The following is a 21,242-nucleotide window of genomic DNA, read 5'->3' as shown; positions in this document are numbered from 1 at the left end:
CGTTTATAAAATTTAGCATGACTTTGAGCTTTGTTAAAACTAGAGTTTAAATGAATAAAAATTCAAAATATCCTTATTCAAATAGGCAACTTCAAGTGGGTAACTTTTATATTACAAAAAGATCAGCGTAGTTAGTAGTGATCAGTGACTCAGTTTATAAACTGCACCGACTCGCAATAGAGATCTGCTAAAAAAAACCGGCCAGAAACACAGTAATACAAGGAAGATAATATTTTTTAAGAATATATATTTCCTTATAGTAATACTGGGATAATTTAGTATCAAAATGTTTAAATTCGTTCGGCTCAAACAGTTGATTTGAAATACTAGGTTCCGAGATTGAAATAAATCAATAAAATTGTATTAAGCGTAGGACGAATTTGTTATGTTATTTTCCTCGATAAAACTCATAAAACCGGTTTTGATATTTAAAGTATTATAAACGCTTAAATTATAAAACGCCTTGATTTTATTTACATATCGCAACAATACCTAACCAACAGTTAATGTTAAATGTAGTTATATATTATAACCTAGTAATAATTTGAAATCGTTGTATTATTTACGTCATATTACACCAATTTATTTTTATTTTACACACAGCTCTTTGACACTAAGCGATGTATAATTAAGTTTATTTTTTAGAAGAATACACACAATTAAAATGAACGCCACAAATATTTCTCACTTTAATATGTTAATTATTATATTGATTGCAATAATGTTTACAGAAGTCAATTGATTATGAATAATTTTAAACTAGAATTCACAATTTGAATATGTTATGTTAACAGAAAATATTAGATATTCATTTCATTATGTAAATGTTATAATAATTATTTTTAAATACACTCACGTTATCTAGTTCATTGACAATTTACTAATCGCTGTCCACGCTTTTTATACATTAGTGTGAATTAGTTTATTTCAAAAATATTATAAAAGACAAAATTATGAATGTAAATCATGATTCTAAAAAACGTTTTACGTATTATAACGGTGAATTACATTAGATATACATAGAGATGTTGGCGTTTGAAGATTCAAATGAATATTCTTATTTTTTAAATGAGCCTATGGACACCTATTGAAAAGTATAAGCCTCACCATCGAATGACGAAAATTTGTACGGAACTTTGAGAAGTTGTGCATATAAGTCTTTTTTCCCTTACAAATCTATTACGCTACAACTGAACTATAAACATTGCAGGATTAACAAATCATTGTTGCACAATTTAGGAGTAAATATACGTCTTCCCGTTTTTCTACCCAATATATTTTTTATATACTATCTATGATCATAATATTTGTACTAATTTGTAATACATAATTTTTGTACAAAATACACTGCACACAGCACACATCGCACAAGTGTCGGAGTTTAGACCTCAACGCGTTACTGGAGGCTCCCTCTGAAGAGGCGCTTAGGCCTCATCTCCTCACCGTCATAGAAAGGATAGTCTTCGAAGCTCTGGCTGGGAACGGCAGCTCAATGCACGCGGGAAAAAGCTGAGTAGAAACAATAACACCCACGCATCGGCTAGGACTGGCCCACAGAAAGAGCCAACAGAGTGTAACAGTAAAAAATTATAGTTATATAAATTATAGAATATAAAACCTCTGGCCTTCTCATATACACTTCCCATAGGTACACGTGTCATGAATTTGTCAAAAGGCTACAAGCATCTACGGCCAATTGGCACCCGGAAAGGGTCACATGGGGTCTGAATCTGGTGATCATTAGGACCATTTATGTTGCTGTGGCCGAACCGACATTACTATACGCAATAATGTGCGGGCTTTAGCTACGAGGCGCCTGGAAATTCGTCACATGCATAATCAGGCTACACGAGGCGATGATTCTCGAAGGGATATTGAACCTACTCCGGCTGAAGAACAGCCCGGCCTGCGTGTGCGACGAAGAGGGGCCCATACACTTAATGTTGGGCTGTGCGAAGTACAGACAGAGTAGGTACGACTTATAGTCAGAGATTGAAAGAAGGTTAGACCTTGGCGAGTTAACGGAGATCATAATGGAGGATAGATGCTCCAGGAAGGTAGCACGAGGTTTCCTGGCGGAATTACGGTACCGGCCGCTGAAGAATTAGGCACCGCTGATTAACTTTGTATAGTATAAATAAAAAAGTTAGAAATGGTATAACTTAAATAGATAAGAATGTAAGTTAATTGCATATAAAATAGGGTTTAAATAAATAAAAAATGAATAAAGTAGATATAGGTAGTTGAAATTACTAGCCACACCGTTAAACTAAATGTATAGGCTAGGTATATGGCGACCAATAATAATAAAATAATAACTGCTACATATATATTTCAATATTTAAAAAAAAATCTTAATGCGATGTTTTGCATGTCGTATAAAATAATATTTTTGTATGCACTTTAGCAGCTTCTCTCTTTGTACACGAATTAAGTTCACGACTATTTCAACTGTTTGATAACCTTGCACACCTCGTATTCAAGATAGTTATCTTATTAAAAATATTTAAGGACACTGCCTATCTTTGTTGTAAACAAGTGTTACAACATTTTTATCAGCCACGCTTGCTAACTGAATGACTGTTAAAACTATTATCTGTTTAATGTAATTAAGAAAAATTATTACCTAATAAATTTTCACGTCTGAATTTAGATATGCGCTCGCTACTTGTAAGTTTTGTTTTTTTCTTATCCGCATTTTCTTTTTAAATTTCGTGGTTAGGTTTAGAAATTTATTTCTTAATCAATCGCACAATTAATTTAACTGGCCTCTCAAGTAAAAAGAAAAAACAATTAAATGTATTTAGGAGTAATCACTTTCATTTAATTAGTATATTAATAATAAACAACGACTACTTGGAAGAACACGTTTTTTCTTTCGTACGTTGCAATAGATTATTAATAATTTCATTATTTTTATTGAAATGCTTTATGGTTGAAGACATTTTTGGTTTGATATTGTCTTTTTTATTGTTTCCTTGCTATGGATATGTAAAATTTTTGACAATTAGAGATAAATGTTTTAATGTACACTGTGGATTCATGGAAGAAGAAAGGCACTTTTGAGCTATTTTCTTAGCAATTCTTTCATTTCTCTGTATAAAAGAACAGTTTGTGTCTTAACGAAAATAATGAAATTAGCTGATTATCTTCTTATATTATTTATTAACAAAGTACAATTGTAGTATTTATAAATAGATATATCACAACCTGTTATTGGTGTAACAGTTTTTTAGATTACCGCGAATCAACATATTTGCTGATATGAATAGAATGTCATATACATAGTGTTTGATATTTGATAACTATAGTTTATACAAATAAATCATTGAACCCTGAAATATTTCTGACTGTTAAAAACAATCTTCGCTGGAATAACTTTATCTCTGCGGTTTTATTTAACGACATTAAATTGCTTGATTCATTGACTGTAACTACATAACGAACACGAAATTGGTTGCATCCTCAGTCCAGTTATGTCACTTTTATAGTTAGTACATACTATGTGGTTTGTAAAGAAAATGGGGAACATTATTTCAAGCGTCAAGTCACCGGCAACAAATGAAATCTCAAGCGTAGTGAGTAAACCAATTTCATTACCTTCACAATGATAGGCTAAGAATTAAATATAATAGCAGACAAAAGAAATTAGTTTAAGTGAATGAAGGATTGTAGTGGCGGTCGTAGGAAGTCGCTAAAAGCGGGCAGCGCAAGACGTTGGGGAAGATGAAGATCTTTGGGGGAAGCCTATATCTTGCAGTGGTCGTCTATCTGTTGAAAAGAAGAAAAAACAGATGTAGACTAGAAAATAGTACAAAATATAAGATATAACAGTTGAAAAAAGGAAGTTAAAAAAAGGGCAGGAAATGTGGAAAAAGTTTACACCAAAAATGCTAAGAAATCAAAGGACCTTCGTTTTTCTATAGCAAATGATATATAAAATAGTGAAAAAAGAATAGTAAACTGCTGTTTTGATATGTTTATTTTTAGTTTGTTAGTAATATTAAAACATGACGATAATCTATCATCATAATCGTTTCAGCCATAATACGTCCACGGCTGGACATTAGCCTCCCCCAGAGACTTCCAACAGGACCGGTACGAAGCGGCCTGTGTCTTCCGACGACCTTAACAAAGTCATCTGTCCACCTTGTACGTGGACATCCTACACTGCGCTTGCCGTTTACTTTCATTCCTCTACGAACCTGCTTATTCCTGATATAATCTCGTAGAGAAGTGATAAATATGATTATTTATATGAGTAATAAAGGAATGATTACCAAACGTATTACTAAAAGCAAGGCTCTAGAACGGCACTACGAATTCGACTATTTTTTTTCGAATTTTTCTCAAGAAACGAGGAACGTTCTTATAGAGAAAAAAAAGGTTGAAAAAATGTCAAAAAAATAATCATAAAAAACTGTTCTCTTACTATACAAAATACAGAAAACACCTGTCAAGACAAAAAACATCGTGTACAGTAAATCATTATTAAAGACTTGCATTGTACGAAATAAAAAAAAAAACATTTTTTTGTAAGTTTTTGTTTTTTTTCGCTAAGATATCGAATCAATAAATAAAGTGATCACTTTGAAATCATCATCACGTCACCCGATACACGCCCACTTCAAGGCATCACGAATCTCACTAATTCTATGATCCCCTCAAAGACTACTCCTAAGCTGCCCTCATTCAGGGACTCCCAGCGACTTCCCGCAACTTTAAATATGGTCGTTCCACTTATTAGGGGACTAGCAATACCGCGTCTACCGGTTCGTGATCACTACTCGAGAACCTTTCGGTCTCAAAGGTCATCCGCTACACAAGCGATATGCCCCGCCCTCTGTTACTTTAGACTAGCAATTCTTCGAGTTACGTCGGTGTCATTTCTAATTCGATCTCGTAGCCCTTCATCACCGTGAAAATTACATAATCTATTGAAGCTGCTTGTATATAAATAAATATATTAGCATTATAAATCTCAACGTCACGTTTAATAACATAAATCGTAAGGCCTCAATAAAAGTGTGTATCTTTTATTTCACGTGATATCTCTAGGCCTCATAAAGTATTGCGAAGATACATTAATTAGTACGATAATAAAATTATCGAAACATATATATCTGTCCATTCTCATTTTTCACTCACACGTATCAGGTTAAATAATAAGAAAATATATTTTTGTTGAAGACCAAAATCTTTAATGCAACTTTCATTTATGACTTAAGGATTTTAATTCATTTAATTAACTCTACCATCATCATAATCATCTTCCATAGATTTCCAATGAAATCGGTTAGGAGCTGCGTGCGACCAGAGTCTATCAACGACTTCTTTAGCTATCTACCCATAGCATTTATTTATTTATAATTATATAGGTTTAACGAAATGTGCATAGAAATTTAGATTATGATAAATTTACCTAAAGCGAAAAAGAAAACCAATGCCCTTGTTTATAATCAGTTTCTGTTTAAAGAATTGCCTACTTTAGTTGTGGTTTTTCCAACAACTGGGTTAATAACTGTGCCACATTTATGCTAACAATAACATCGATTTATTTCATTTACAATGGTAATTCTAGTTATAAATACAACATCAGTCAGTTTTATCAACGATATTGCACTAAAAAAAAGAAACCGAATCGAAATGTCATTGATGATAAACTCTTAATAATTGTTTGTTGCCGGTTGTTTTTGGCAGTCAGTCTTTGTCAGTAGGCGTATCGTGCTACACCAAAACAGATACAAAGCAATAATTTTAAAAAGGATAAAAATACTCCGTAGTATACATGTTATATATATTTCTGATTTTCAATATTTTATGTATAATGATAGCATTTCATCAAATGTCAAAAAGACGGACTAACAATCAGCTATAATTTATTAATAATTGTGTTGCGATGGAATCTGTGAGTAATTTTAATATTTCTTTGAAATTATTATAATTAAAATGACTACTCCAACTTAAAAGTTTAAATGTAATGTTTAAATATTTTTATAACCGTCGTTGTGTAATTTATTTTTAATATATATGTAATAATAACAGTTACTTAATAAAAAGATTAAACATTTCATATGTAATAATGATTTAGGTAAAAACTTTCTAGTTTTTAGACCTCTTATTCATAAACACGTATTTAGTATCAATATGTAATATACATAGAAAATATATTAGTAGATAAATCTTGCGTAGTGTAAACAATAACTTTATTTTCACTAAAATTATATAATAAAACATGTCGACATTGTTTAAAATTTAAAACAATGGGAAACAGTCGAAAGAGCGAATATTTTATTTTGAATGTTTTATTATAAAAATTAAAAAAACTAACCATTTGTAGACGCGAATAATATAGGTATTTCGCAATATTCTTTTACAGTAATATATATAACTTTATCTTATACAGTAATATAAATAAACATTTTAAATAAGTTTAACTTTGATTCTTTTTAATATTAATATAATTTACATTGATTTAAATATTGATGTTGGTAGCAAATTTGCATACGATTTAAAATGTTATTGTTATTGGAATAAATTTCACACATTTATTACAAATTTATATCTTATAGGTTAGACAGTTATGTTCGATTTATCGTATAAAATATTTACTCTATACGATAAATCGAATATATAAATTATTAACTAATTATTTACTTTGCCAATACGAAAAAACGTATAATTTTACAATAATAATAATACGCTAATTAAGGTAAAACTTAATATAAAATCATTCTCAATTGGTATTAATTTTGCAAATACATATTAGAGAATAGCTTTTCTTATTTATATATACGTACAGAAAGAAATCAAAATTTTTCCAAATCACTTTCTAATAACTTTGGTAACGTACAAATTCATTTACCATTGAAGATAAATGAGGTTAGTGTGTCAATCAGGCTAAAGGTGCATTCACACTACGGAGTGATACATATGGTCGAGTTTGGCTATTCATTATAACCGTACAATAAAATCTAAAAAAATGTACTTTATACATTTGTTTTCCGTCGACAGAAGTTTAAGTTATAAAATGCTCTTATCTCCAAAAGTCAATCTTTGAATAAAAATAACTTATGCTAAATTTCATCATCGTTATCACGTCAGCCGATAATCACCCATTGCAAGGCATAGTCGGTGACCTTTCGATCGATGATCTTTGGAGGTGTCCAAAAATCGTCACTATCACCAGTCCTGTGCTAACCGTATCCAATGACTTTTTTTTTGGTTTCGGTGGGGGAAATCTTCCGGTATTTAAGATGCCCCGCCTCTGGGAGGAGGACAGGGGTATGTGGGATTCCTACCCACTAAAACCCCCCTCGGTGGTCGCCCTCTGCGCTATACGGGGGACCCCGGTATCTCCCGGTCAGGGATCGCCACACGGTCTTCCCTTGCGTCATGCTATTTTTTCCGTCCCGGGGTATGCGTGTATACGCTACCACCGAAACCCTGGGGTGCTGTCACGATGGTTCGAGACCACGACGAACCATCGTCCGCCTCAGAGTCGCCGAAGCTAGTGGGAGTTAAGGGCTCCCACCCTAAACTTCCGCGACTCCGAAAGCCCCGTTTATGGTAGGGGAGCACCACTCACTGGAGGGCCGTCGCGAGACGCGTTCCAGTGTTGACGGCGTCGTCTCCGTGCGGGATCTGTCCTCTGCCGATCCTGTTCGGCTGCCTCCTTCTGGACCATTACGGTCTCACAGAAAGAGGCCACGGCCCTCCACGCCGACGACCCGCTCAGCATCGCCGACACGACTGCTGGCAAGGAAAGATCCTGTCCGATCTCGTCCGCTAGAATCTGCCGCTCCGACTGCCACGCCGGGCAGTCCGCGAGCGTGTGCGAGGCGGAATCCTGGGCGACCCCACCACAGTGGAAGCAGTTTGCCGTCGCTTCGCGTCCAATCCTACACAGGTAATCACCGAAGCAACCGTGCCCGGTGATCACCTGCGTAAGCCCGTAGGTGAGCGTTCTGTCTCGTCGCTGCATCCAGGCCTCGAAGACGGGCAGGATTGCTCCAACGACGCGTCTGAGCGCATAACGCTCTTCCGAGAGCTTAGCGCGCCACCTCGCGAGCGCCCCGCGATCCAACGACTTCCGCAACCATGAATACGTCAGCCACCTAGTTGGGGCCCACCATGCCGTGTCTACCGGCCTATAGTCGCCACTCGGAAACCACGAGTTTCAATGTATTTATATGAATTTTAATTCATCGAGTTTTTGACTTTTAAATTTCCCCAATTAGTTTCAATTATAAACATATATTACTCACAATTGAAGAACAAACGAAAAGGCAATTTGGCATGTGTTCGACACCAATTAAATAACGTGGACTGAAACATATATTTGAATCTATAATTCACGTGTTAATAAAGGTCTCTCGCGGTGATTTGGACCTCATTGGCAGGCTCACGGTCATTCCACGGAGAGGGCATAATTCATGAATTCTCTGCGAGGTTAAATCAGGAAGGAGATTTGTAGACTAACGAAAGTGACCGCCATAGCACATCGGATCGGCCAGTTCAAGTGACAATAATAAATAAAGAAAAAATAATAAACAGATAAATAATCATAAAAACTTTTATAACCTATATTAGGTTAATGCATAATAACGCAAACATGTTAATAAAAGTACGACTGAATATACCTTACGGTATTCTTGGATATAAAACATCAAAAATAAAAATAAACAAAACCGAATCTCCATTCTATTAACTAAATCCAAAAAGTCTTTGTTATTGAGGTGCAAGAAAGTTTTTTATCTAAAATATTCATTATTTTAGCCTAAAGATGATCACTGCTGGACATGGGCGACGCCTAAAGATTTCTAAATGGACCGGTTGAAAACGGCTTGCATCCAACGTTTTCCCAAAGTCATTTGTTCACCTTTTAGATGGACGTCGTACACTGCGCTTACCAGGCCGTAGTCTCCCTCCAAAACCTGCCCTCTCGTTTTAATTTGCCGAGTATAACCAGTTTATTTAAATTGCAAATAAAGAGACTTTCTCGCTCCAGAGATAGTTGGGTAATCATGTGCAGACATGTTTAGTGCCGTATCGTTTTAAATGACGTCGTTAACTACAATGTAATAATGGACAAGATAAGCGTTCCTCTGCTATATCATATACATAGTAACGCATTAAAAATTCATTGCCGACTTTGCTGTCTTACATATATTGTTTCAAAGAAACAGATAATATATATTTATTGACTTGTAAATTTTCGTTTTTTTAGGTTTACGCGATTTTACTGGAACGGACGTCTATCAGCAACAATGATGAATGAGTATGAGTATATTTATGCTACCAATGTTGACTTAGTTTACAAAAAAAATTGTGATATGAAATAATTCATAGTGAAATTGTGTATTTTAGTTTTGGCATTGATTCGACGGTAAAAATATAGGTCAAGATAATTTTCAATCTAAAAGCGATATTTTCGCGTAAATGCAGAAGATTTGAAATGCATCGATACCCTTTGCCAATGTTTAAATAGACTAATTGCCTTTTATCAGCGGCCAGCCTATTCTAATTTCATAAATAGACTCATTTACAATAAATCATGTATACAGACATTTGTTGTTGTTTGTTTTAAATCAGAAGATGTTAATCTATTCTTAATTATACTGTTATTTAAACTAATGAAAATGAAGATTATTTTACATTACCGGTTTAACAACATAAATATCAGTAGGCGTAATTAATGTCAACTCGTCCTTATTTAAAACGCAAACCGGCAACGTTTCGACGCGGTTGAACACTTTATTACCTAATTCGCACTTTTTTTGCGTGTAAGTAACATCGTATTCATTTTTCATTAAGCCGTGCGTTTTGTTTTACGCGTGTGTCGAAATTTAGACTCAAATAATATTAGTTCGGTTACACACTTTGAAGTTAGGCGGGATCGTGTTTATGTTCGAGAAAGTGACAATTTTATAGCTCCTATCACAAGGAGATTAGATAGCTTATCCGTCTACTAACCGTTATTGTAAACTAGATTGTAAACCGAATTCTTGTTAAAGATCGTAAGAAAATTACAAAAATAATTTATAATGGTTAACCCAAATTTGGTAACGAATCTGTTTAAACGTGTATATAAATTCAGTGGGAGACGCAGAACATTAATCAGTGAAAATATGAAAGTAAGTCCTTTTTTCATCTGTAGCAATATTATGGATACATAGCAGTTTTTTTTTAAGTTTTAATTATTAATGGATTTTTTTTAAAAAATTTGAGTCTGGATCTACACTATTGCTTTATTAGCAATAACTTTTTATGTGGACTTGAAGAAACAGAGCGCGGAAGATGCTTAGTCAAAACCGCGCTTTTTTAACTCGAGGTCTCCCTCGGGTACCTTGACTCAACTAGTCACATCACATCCTTAATTAACGGATTATGAGGTTATCGAGCTCTTACATTTTTTTGTCAGACAAGAATTCCTATTAAAATTTTTTTTTTTTAAATTACATCAAAAGCGTGATAACAATACTTGTATCTTACTATATACAGCAATTGCGTACATGCTGGCAAATATGATTAATAATGTAGAAGTGTTTAAATATTAGGTTGGGGTTGCAAGGCTGTAAACTAAAGAAATGTCACATTTTAGAGAGAATAAAATTTAACTTACTTCATTTTTTTCGCACCGAAATTTGCAGTAGGAATATACGTTTCTTAAATTTAAATCAGCAATCTTTGTTTCCGCATCTTTAGGCCGATCAAGAATAACGATCAGGAAACGAAGATGTGAGTCACGGTTTCATGGAGTAAGAATTATGGTCATCCCATGGTTCAGACACTGAAAACGCAATACTGAAGCGAAGTGACAGTAAATTTTTTTATTACCAAATGAATGCAAATTAAAATTTTTGACCTGTGATCGTTCATGTCACGGGTTGTTTCTTGACACCTAAAGATGATAGTGTTAGAATGATCTAGAACACTCGCGATGTTAATTTTTAATTCCCAATGAAACGTTTTAAGGAGTGACTTTTTGATAACATTACCACCCGGATAACTTAGTTATCAAAAAAAAAATTAAATTTTTCGCATACCAAATATTTTTATGCGCCTAAAAACGACATGATTTAAAGTGGTTTCATGTTTAAATATTTCATATATTTTAAGAGTATCGTCTTAAATTTAGCACGAAAGAAGAATCAAAAATAGACTTTCAAGAACATTCGGTTATAAAATTGTCGTACGTACAATTTACAATTGTGAAATGTAGTTAATAAACATTACAGGAAATTTTAGTATAAGAATTATCAGGAATAAATTAAAATATTTTACCTTGTCTTTACGCTTCCTTAACGACTAAAATGTACACTTAGCAAAACAAAGTACGAAATCAAGTTTTAATCTTGAACCTTGTAAAATAACCAATAGATAACAAAAGTGTGACGATCATTAAAATGTTGCTGACTTATGAGATAAAGTGCAATTATAAAATTGTAATTGACATAGAAACTTTCTTCGTGACCTTAACGTGTTTCCGGGGCCTCAGTGATTATATAAATGTATATGAATTCTCAGGAAAAATCACAGTGTAACTTTTTTATATCTTAATAATAGAAGTAAGCAGTTGAGCAGTGGTAAAGAACTAGGTCACGGGCTCGATTTCCGGGTCAATCTGATATAATTCACACTTTGTGCATGAACTATATTGGATTGCAACTGCTAGCAAACTATTTTGGGTAGCATCGTCCTCTGCTTACTATAAAACCTGACTGCAATCATCAACTCACCTCCAAAGTGTGGCGATTATGTTACATCCCCCATAGATATATGTGGGGGAGGCCTTATTTAACATTGTAGTCTTCTCACGGTTAAATTTAGGTAAATAAAAAACTAAAACGACTGTGTAAATAAAGGTATTATTTTTATATCTATTTTGCAAATTACACAAAGTGTATGCCTGGCCGTTCATATAATGTAAAGTTCGTGGCACGCGAAACCAAATCGAACTGGCAACCCAGTACAACTTGGCTGCCCTTTTTTACGCCTCTAGCGATACCAATCCGGTATAGTCCACATCAGGTAGTCTCAAAAATAACAAGCCATTACCAACAATTCATTATCTTGCTTAGTTAATTATTGCCATGTAAATCGTTATAGACATTGTCATTCTTAAATAGCGATAACATGAAAACACGTTTATTTTTAATTAAAGACCATTTATTTTGTAGTATACACTACCGGCAAAGACTAATGTTTGGTGAAACGCACGAATGAAAGCTATAGTCACTGTCTAAGATTTTTAAATACCAATTTTTACGAAATGCGCATGATATATATACAAATGATTGAGTAGTATTTCTAATTTATAAACACTCGAACAAAAGGACCGAGAAGACACTATGACACATTATCGCCAATCAATATTGTGTAAATATTATTTTGTTGATTTGCTAAACTAAGCTAAGCTTACGGTCACCTAACGAGCCACGGAGAGGGCTAAACTTCGAATTTCTTAACGAAATCGAATTAGGGATGAGATGTGTAAATTAACGCAAGAAACCGTCATTGCTAAGTAAATTGACTGGTTGAAATGACAGTGCGCAGGCCGCATAGCCCGAAGAACATACGACCCCTGGTACTTTAAGGGTCTGGAGTAGAGATCATGGACCACAGCAAGCGCTATGTAGGACTTCCACCTAGAAGGTGCAGATGACTATTTCCAAGTTGTTCACCTGAGGACGCACTACAACTGAAATGCAACCATCATTTATTTACCACTATATATTACAAGTTGTCCAATTCTATTCTTCAAAATGGGGAACTAAACCTCGGCGGTGCGAAATATTTTTTCATTTCTAATCCTTACACGTCTTTGTAATGTTTTTTTTACTATCATGGTCTTCATTTATCTCTTTGCGAAAGGGTATAAAATAATGTATATTGTTAAATGTAAATAATAGAAGACATTTTCGTTACAGGTATCAAACGAGAAAATGTCTCTCATCACGGATTCCATGGACCTGGAGAGAGAATACTCTCCGAGCTGCTGGTCTACTAGATTCTCTTCTGCGCAAGAAGTTCTGCAACATCATGTGCAATTTGTCACCGCTGGTACGATATATTACAGGCTTGCACGAAATTACTCATAAGTCTGTGTTCATCTAATTTTTATCTAAAGTAAGATAAAAATAACCAGCACATCATTTACAATTTTACATATATTTCATCGTATACAAACTACACAATTACAGAAAATACACCAATAAAAAATAAATTCAAATTAAAAAAATACAATTCATCTCCTCAAAGTGTCGGAGAAAAGTCTAAGACAATTTCGTCGTTTCATCCCATAGGCACCCACTGCAAGGTACAGGCCTCCCACAAAGATGTATATAGGGAGATATATCATAATCGACACGCTGGGCAGGCGCGTTGACGATCGCAATGTGGTATTATGGTACGCAGAGAATGCTGCAGCCCAACCTTTAGTAACTAGTTTGTGAGCAGTGGCAATCCTATATAATGAATGCACAAGGTATGAATTATATAACGATACAGCGTTATATCCCGGGAATCGAATCTGCGACCTACGATCGTAAATCTCAGTTCTCTACGGCTATTCCACCACTGCAACCAAGACAATTTACTTGATCGTTTTTCAAGACTTTTTCACTCTTAAATTTAAATTAATTCTGATTTATAAAAATTGAGATAAATGTAAATGAAAATAATATTTATATTGATCTAAGTATGCTCTAAGGTCTAAAAATATTTCTGGTTCCGGTATAACAGCTAACCTTGCAAATATCAATGTAACTGTGTTACTAAATTTAGTTGTTAAAATTTTATTATTTTCATCGTACAATGGAGAACCTAGAAAAAACGTAATTTTTCTAAGTTACATTAAGATTGAAACTGACACCGCAATTTACGCCAAAAGAAATAGGAGACAATGAGCGATTGCAAAGAATGTTTGTTTCGTTTCAGCCAGCGACAAAGCTACCAATGATATTCCACATAAATTGGAAATCGAATATGGTTCTACGCCCGGACAGAAGCTAGACATATTGGGGACAGATTTACCTAACGGTGAGTTTTATTTTGTTTTTTTTTTTTTTATTTATCATGATACATATATTTGCGGAAATAAAGTTTTCGTTATATATAACTAAAAAAAACTTTTAGGGCATGAAAAATGCATCATCGTTAAACGAAGTCAACAGGTTTCAACACTGTTCTAGTACGAATCAAAAATCGTACGTTCAATCGGTGAAGGTTCTATTCAAGCGTCCAATTTAAGTATATCAATTGTATTTAAGTGACGTAGGCAGTCACAGCTTATGACGTCGAAATAGAAGTCACGGTAATTCTATGATTAAACGTAAATAATTTATTACACACAATATTTAATTATTTATTTAAACACAAGTTTAAGATGCAAAAAAAATATGATCTATGCTCTTTTCTATATACTGCTACACGATATAAATTCTATACTCTTTAGTATTTTTGTTCCCGAATCTATTATGAAAAAGAGATTCAACATGTGACACGGGTAGTAAATATTCCATTATAAATTTATCGTAACACTACCTTTTTCCAAATCCAAAAACAAAACATTGGTTTAGTTATGGTAACATTAAAATAAAATATTTCATTTATAACTTTAATTCCACTACACCATCATTTCATAATTATCATCACCATCATATACGAAGCCGTAGGACTTTCACTGCTAGACATGATGATAGATTTACAATAGAGTCAGTTGGGAGCAGACAACCTTAACAAGGTCCTTAGGGGACTTAGTGGACGAATGTTCTGGTCTGCGCTTGCCGATTCATGGTTCCCACTTCAGAACCTTAGCCATCATCAACCCAACAGCCATCTTTTTTGAAAGCTATGTGGCCTAACACTTCAACTTGTCTATTCTCGGACTGTGTTGGTTAGTTTCATTCGTTTACGGATTTTCTCATTTCTGATTCGAAAGAGAAATCCTTGAGCAAACCCCTCTCCATGGCCCCTTGATCGACTTTGAGTTTGCTAAAGAAGCTCAACGTGGGAGACTAAGTTTCTGTTCCATAAATCATCAGAGGTAACACGAATTCCGTCTTAAAACACTGAATGATATTGGATGGAAAGATGTTGCGCAGTTTCTCTATCGCTGCATAGCAGTGTTCATTTCATTTATTGAACATATCTATAATAAAACTTTCTATAATAAAAGATACATATATTAACAATATTTTTTTGTAAATAGCATAAGTAGCATGGATGATAAAATATTCATATTTGAAAACAAAAGTTAACTTTAATTAAATGCCACTGCAAATATCTGCAAACTTTGATTATTCGCCTTCGTATCGTTAATGAAAAATAAACATCGCGTAATTAAAATATGACTTTGTGACAGCTGCGCACTCATTACTAATAATAAATGATTGATTAATTATTAAGATCGACATTAAATAAATATTTTCTCAAGACTGTTTTGACACTATACCACTGCAGTCTTATCTTAATCTCCTCGTGTATTATCATCTTTTAGTCACGTGTGTATGTATTATAACCGATAGAACATTTGTAATAACTGAAGTTATTTACAATAATTTTGCACCACTCAATAGCTTACTTATATAACGTATATAGATTGTCAGTAGATATATTTGTAAAGGCTTTAAAGGGATGAATGTATAGTTCATTTCTAAGCAAAAAGTTAACTACTCTAATCATACTGTATAATATGATTACTCTGACTACATGATACATTTTTTCTATTTGAATGCGATAGACTAATAACATCTGGCAATACAAAGTCTGCGGGGGCACATAGCAAACATTTATTTAATGGAATCAGGCGTTAATTTGCACTTCCGCACATACAGTTGTGTAGTTAGGTTGTGTAGTTGGCATTGTCTGTCGCATGCGCATTTACGAGCGGGCTGGCGGGCGGTGCACTTTCGTGCACGACAACCACTGCATGTGCGGAAGTGGCTAGATATTGGTCCTTTCTTATTTTAAGCTTAACCCTATGGATAGTTTAATAACTTTTTATATAAGAAAAACAGATAATATATGGAGATCAATGTAGATGTACAGGTCTGATTAAAAAACTTTGTAAAATTTAATTTGTTAATTTCATTTTATTGCATTTGACGATAAGAATTCAGTGATTTTTTTTTCTATTTTTTAGAGAAAAACGTACAGTGCACCTAACGATATAATTAATAAAAATAGAATAAAGGCTCCGATAACTTACGTCTATTATTGTTTGTAAATAAAATTTTAATGGCATCTTGAAAATGATAACGCGTATATTTATTTGAATACTAAACACGATTTCGCTCTGCTCTCTCGAAACGCATATTATGACATAATTCATTGAAAACGTGAACATGTTTTTTATAATATCTATTATTTCATATTTTCTGTACCTTTCCTTCTGTACCTTATTTTCTGTACTTTACCTTGCATAAAATTGGTCACTTTTTAAAATTGAAATTTTGTTACGAAGGAACCGTAATAGAACGCCCACAGATGTTTATCACAAAATTAAAAATGGAATTTTATTATTAAAAAAAAATCGCTATTCTTGTTCTTGTATATGTGTTAGATAAAAAATCCACTTGTCCTTCTTATGCCGTAATATTCCATCTCCTACTTTTTACGCGCATTCTTCTTTCATAATTATTATTCGAAAGAATGGAGACCTGTCTTTTATATCTATAAACATAAATTATGATATGTATACTTAACAAAAATATAAATAATTTGTCAGGAAAATGTTTTTTTTTCATTATATTCAATAAAAAGTATAATATTTTGAAAATTATGAAATATTCCGTAATAAATATTTTAATCCTTTAAAAAATTACCTCTTTTCCATTTTTAAACGTATTTAAAATACGGGTATGAACAGATTAACCAAGCAATAAAAAAAAATATATAAAGTTCTCATATTTTATCGAGTCCAAAAAAATCCGTACTTACATTAATTGGGTTAGTACCGTGATTTGTACCAGCTAAAAAGGTGTATATAGTTTTGATAATACGGAGGAGATAAAAGGCGAGCAAATTAAAATTAAGCAATATGCTACGTTATTAACCGTTGTTTAGTCAATAGACGCTCACTGCAAATGCATAGGCTTCCCCTAACATACCTGTGGGAGAATATCGCCACGCCGGGTAGGCGGGTTGGCATTTTCATTGTATAATGGTACACAGAGGACGTTGCTGAACATCCTCTGGAAACTTGTTTTTAAGCAGTCGCAATCCTATATGCAATGCACAAAGTATGAAATATGTAGGACTATATCCCGGGAATTAAAACCGCGACCCACAATCGCGAGTCTCAGTTCTCTACCGCTGGACTGAATAGTGACCGCATGTAACTGTATAGTTAAAATATATAATAATAATAAATGTAAAATAATACTTGCCGTGGTGATAAAATCAGATTTAAAAAAAATTGTTTAGGTATTTAGGCGTCAATTCTATATTTAGTTTGAATCTTCAATCTCAACAATTGCAATAAAATAATTTCAGATTCGCCAATCTTGGTGTTCGTCCACGGCGGCTACTGGCAGCAGATGTCCCGGGAGATTTCACGGTACCCAGCGCTACCTCTATACCGCTCTAGGATCAAGACTATTGTTGTTGGATACGACCTTTGTCCAGATGTTACGTTGCCCGAAATTGTACGTCAAATTGAAAACGCCGCAAGATTCGTATTCGAGTACGCGGAAAAAATGGGATCCAGGTAAATATCAAATAATAATCAATCATTGATATTATTTCTCGTTAGTACCATTAAGAAAAATCAGAAAATAGCAATCGAATAGAAAAATAAGTACAAAATTTATCTTCAAAATTGATTAAAAAAACAAAACACGGTAAAAGGCAACAATAAACGTACAAGCAAAATGTCCTTTACAGTGTAAAAATAGGTAATGAAAGGAATTCATAACATGAAGGTCGCGTTACTATTTATAGTCTAAAAACAATCTATTGTTAGCAAAATTTACTGTTTGGCTCGCCAATCCGGACACAATAAAAATGTCGAAAAAATAAATTAAACAATAAAGGCCATGTCGTGTGTCGTTATTCATTAATAAATATATTAGCACATTTTATATCAGCGGAATAATGTTAGGTCGGAGAAAAAATCTATTTGCTAATAGTATGTATAAACTTGTACTAAAATCTTGTTGACTATATCTTGAATTTTAATATTAAACGTGAAGGAAGTATTTCCTCGACTAATTATAATTATTTCAATTCCCATTTAAATAATTATAATATATATTTATTGTACACTTTCAAGCATTTTTGTGTTTGCCATTGTTTTTTTTTAATCATTCTGTACGACATAATGTGCACGAATCTGCATATTTATATATTATTATAAATTACACAAAGACATTTAAAAGTTATACTTGATATATATTAGTTGAATAAAAGTGAACTCATGTTACTGACTATAATTAAAAGAAAACTAAATGAGCTAAAAAAATTGCAGCGCCAAAAATAACTTTATACTTGTCGAAAACACGTTTACGACCAAAGACCTTACCTCCTCTTTTATTATTGTTCAAATACATTGCTTAAAATGAATAAATTACACGCGTGTTTAAAATCATCATTATCGTCATCATTTCAGAGACCGAAAATGGTGATAAGCGGCCTGCATCCAACGTCTTTCTATGATCTTAGCTTAAATTGATTTATAATATACAGTTTTTTGACATTTTATAAATGTTAACCATATATTTTGTTATTACAGAGGAGTGTATTTCGCTGGCCACTCAGCCGGCGCACATCTGGTTGCGAAGTTGCTCGCCAACGTGAATTTCTTCGAGAACAATCCCGGCTCGCATCGTTTACAAGGGGCTTTCCTTATATCAGGCATTTACGATTTACGGGAGCTAGTACACACGTCAGTGAATGATGCTGTACAACTTCCACAAGAGTGGGCAATACCTTTATCGCCATTATTTGATTGTTTCAACCATCTACAGATGAGAAGAATAAGAATTTACATTTTAGCTGGGCAAAACGACAGTCCCACCTTTAAGAAACAATCAAGAGAGTTGTTCGAACTTTTGCACAACACCTGCTTAATGCAACACATGTATTTGGAAATAAAAGACGATATGGATCATTTTGATATTATGGAATGTCTTGCGGAGAATGATAATTATCTTAAAAATCTCATGGTTCACGATGTACGAAAACATTTGTAAATCTTCTCTAATTGAGAACCGCGTACTTTAAGAATAAAATAAACTCAAGACGTGTTCATTTTTTATTAATTGCGTATTGATATAAAATTTTATAATTACTTTTAGTGATAGTATATTACATTACAATATTTTATGTTATATTCCGTTTAATACAAAATATTATTACTTTTAATAACTGTTTAAATTAACATAAGCTAAACAACTAGATTAGATATTGTAAGTATTCTGAAGCGGCATTATTTTGCTATTACAGACTATAAAATCTGTAAATTTATTATAGAAAAAAAATAACTTTTAAATTAATTATTGTAGTATCTGTATGTGAATTTTTGATGTAGAAAATTGAGACTGTTGAAACTTTCATTTGACAGCTATGAAATATTTTCTTTCTTAAATTTAATTTTGTGCCAAACAGGCCTAATGAATTTTTTATGAACGAATCTTTTTTTTTATTTATGTTGACTATTTTATTAAATTTTAAGAAATAAGAGCTTTTCGTAAAAGAAAACAATATGTGAATAATAATATTTCACATGTTTAATTTAAGCAAAAATTATACTTAAACATTTCGTGAAAATATATTATAATGTGTAAAATGTTGCTCAAAGTTTATTATATGTTTGTATTTAATATTATAGTTGGTCTCAAAATCCAAATAAAAAGTTTAATTTTATTTTTGCATTATTTAAAATACAGGTGAGACAGATCTATGATGGAGTGGCCAATCTCCTTGATAAGCTAAGCCATTTTTCGCGTATCACTAATAAATACGTAGGAATACGTAAGGGTATATTTTACAGAGGCACAAAACGTGTATTAAAATTATAAAGTACAGTAATTTCAAAGGAGTCTTGAGTCTACTGTCATTGGTGCTAATGAAAAGCAACTTCCCGAACTTCTTCAAAGAATATAGATCATAAGCGCTGAATACGGACTAGGAATAAATCGTAGCAAGACCAAGCTGATGTTGATGAGCTGAAAAACTAATGAGAACACACGTGCTTCAAGACCTCGACTCTGTCGATCAATTTGTTTACCTTAGTTCACTTATAGCATCATGTGGAGATTGTGATGAGAAAGTAATACGACGAGCGTAAAGGGCAAAAGATATAGTAAAAATGTTGCAGCAAGTATTTAATGTATATTACTCAATGATTTAAAGATTATCTAACGTTTATTATTAGATGACTGGTTACATAAGGTTTTGGAGAGGAAGCCACAGGCGGACAAACAAACATGTTAAGGTCGGAAGACGATACAGGCCGCTACAGGCTAGGCTTTATTGTGAATCTTGGGTGAAGCTAATGTCTACGTAATAAGCTAAAAACTTTCAGGCATCTGTAAAAATACTTTTTAATTCACTTTAGTCCATACGAACCTGTAAATGTCGTCACTCGTTTTATTTAAATAAGATAAATAAATGTATATATAGTTATAGAACGTATCTTCATACGATTTTAACCAAATCAACTGGTTTAAAAATGTCCACAAATATCTTGAAATTTAATTAACCACGTTAAAAATATCTCGCTTAATGAAAACCGTGAATTATTGAAATCGACATCTGTCTCAGTGGCAGCTGAGAGCTCAAATACGATGAAATTATACAGATACTAATTTAAATAAAAATTTATAAAATATTGGCGATTAATATATTTTTTTTACATTGTAGACAATACTTACAAAAATCATTTCTTGACTAAAGTTTTCGCGTCAAAAGGCAGTAGTGTCAATTTCTCTGACAGGAGATTAAACCCACATCAAATATATAGAGCTACCTAGTTTTCCATCAGAAAGTCATTCATACAATAGCAATTGATCGTATTGAAGAAAAGATTAGCAATTTTTACCTTCAATCGTTACATACACTGTATAAATATAGCAATATCCTTGATTTTATTATATTTACAAATTGAAATTATTAAGTTTGTTTATTACAAGATTATCCGTTATACTTTTAGTACCGAATATGTAATATGATTGTTATTAGTGACGATTATGTGCAACGGTATGACATATACTCGTATACTCTATATTACACTATAA

At 33.1% G+C, this 21,242-nt stretch overlaps 1 protein-coding gene across 2 annotated transcripts; it reads left to right on the top strand.

Annotated features, from left to right (window-relative positions):
* Positions 1-3,478: 3,478 nt before the first annotated feature.
* KFase (kynurenine formamidase) lies at positions 3,479-19,869 on the top strand. 2 transcript variants are annotated; one of them, XM_068772764.1, is made up of 5 exons: positions 3,479-3,578; positions 12,933-13,065; positions 13,942-14,043; positions 17,500-17,713; positions 18,737-19,869. In XM_068772764.1, exons 1-5 carry the CDS (start codon positions 3,504-3,506, stop codon positions 19,194-19,196), a joined length of 984 nt encoding a protein of 327 aa, XP_068628865.1. In that variant the 5' UTR covers positions 3,479-3,503; the 3' UTR covers positions 19,197-19,869. The 2 variants fall into 2 exon arrangements, with proteins under 2 accessions (XP_068628865.1, XP_068628864.1); XM_068772763.1 differs by lacking the exon at positions 3,479-3,578 and adding an exon at positions 9,687-10,136.
* The last annotated feature ends 1,373 nt before the right edge of the window (positions 19,870-21,242 follow it).

Source organism: Battus philenor, unplaced genomic scaffold (genome assembly GCF_028537555.1).
Source record: "Battus philenor isolate CCGP_79_NKW_IND1 unplaced genomic scaffold, ilBatPhil1.0.hap1 SCAF_5, whole genome shotgun sequence".
NCBI classification, from domain to species: domain Eukaryota; kingdom Metazoa; phylum Arthropoda; class Insecta; order Lepidoptera; family Papilionidae; genus Battus; species Battus philenor.
Note: the sequence above shows the minus strand (reverse complement) of the source record. Positions and strands in the feature narration are given on the sequence as shown.

Bases quoted from the DNA above. Each gene is read 5' to 3' on its own strand.
- KFase (XM_068772763.1), top strand. From the start codon at position 10,047: ATGGTTAACCCAAATTTGGTAACGAATCTGTTTAAACGTGTATATAAA. The intron at 13,066-13,941 runs GTACGATATATT...GTTTCGTTTCAG, and splicing joins TGTGCAATTTGTCACCGCTG to CCAGCGACAAAGCTACCAAT. The intron at 14,044-17,499 runs GTGAGTTTTATT...AAATAATTTCAG, and splicing joins GGGGACAGATTTACCTAACG to ATTCGCCAATCTTGGTGTTC.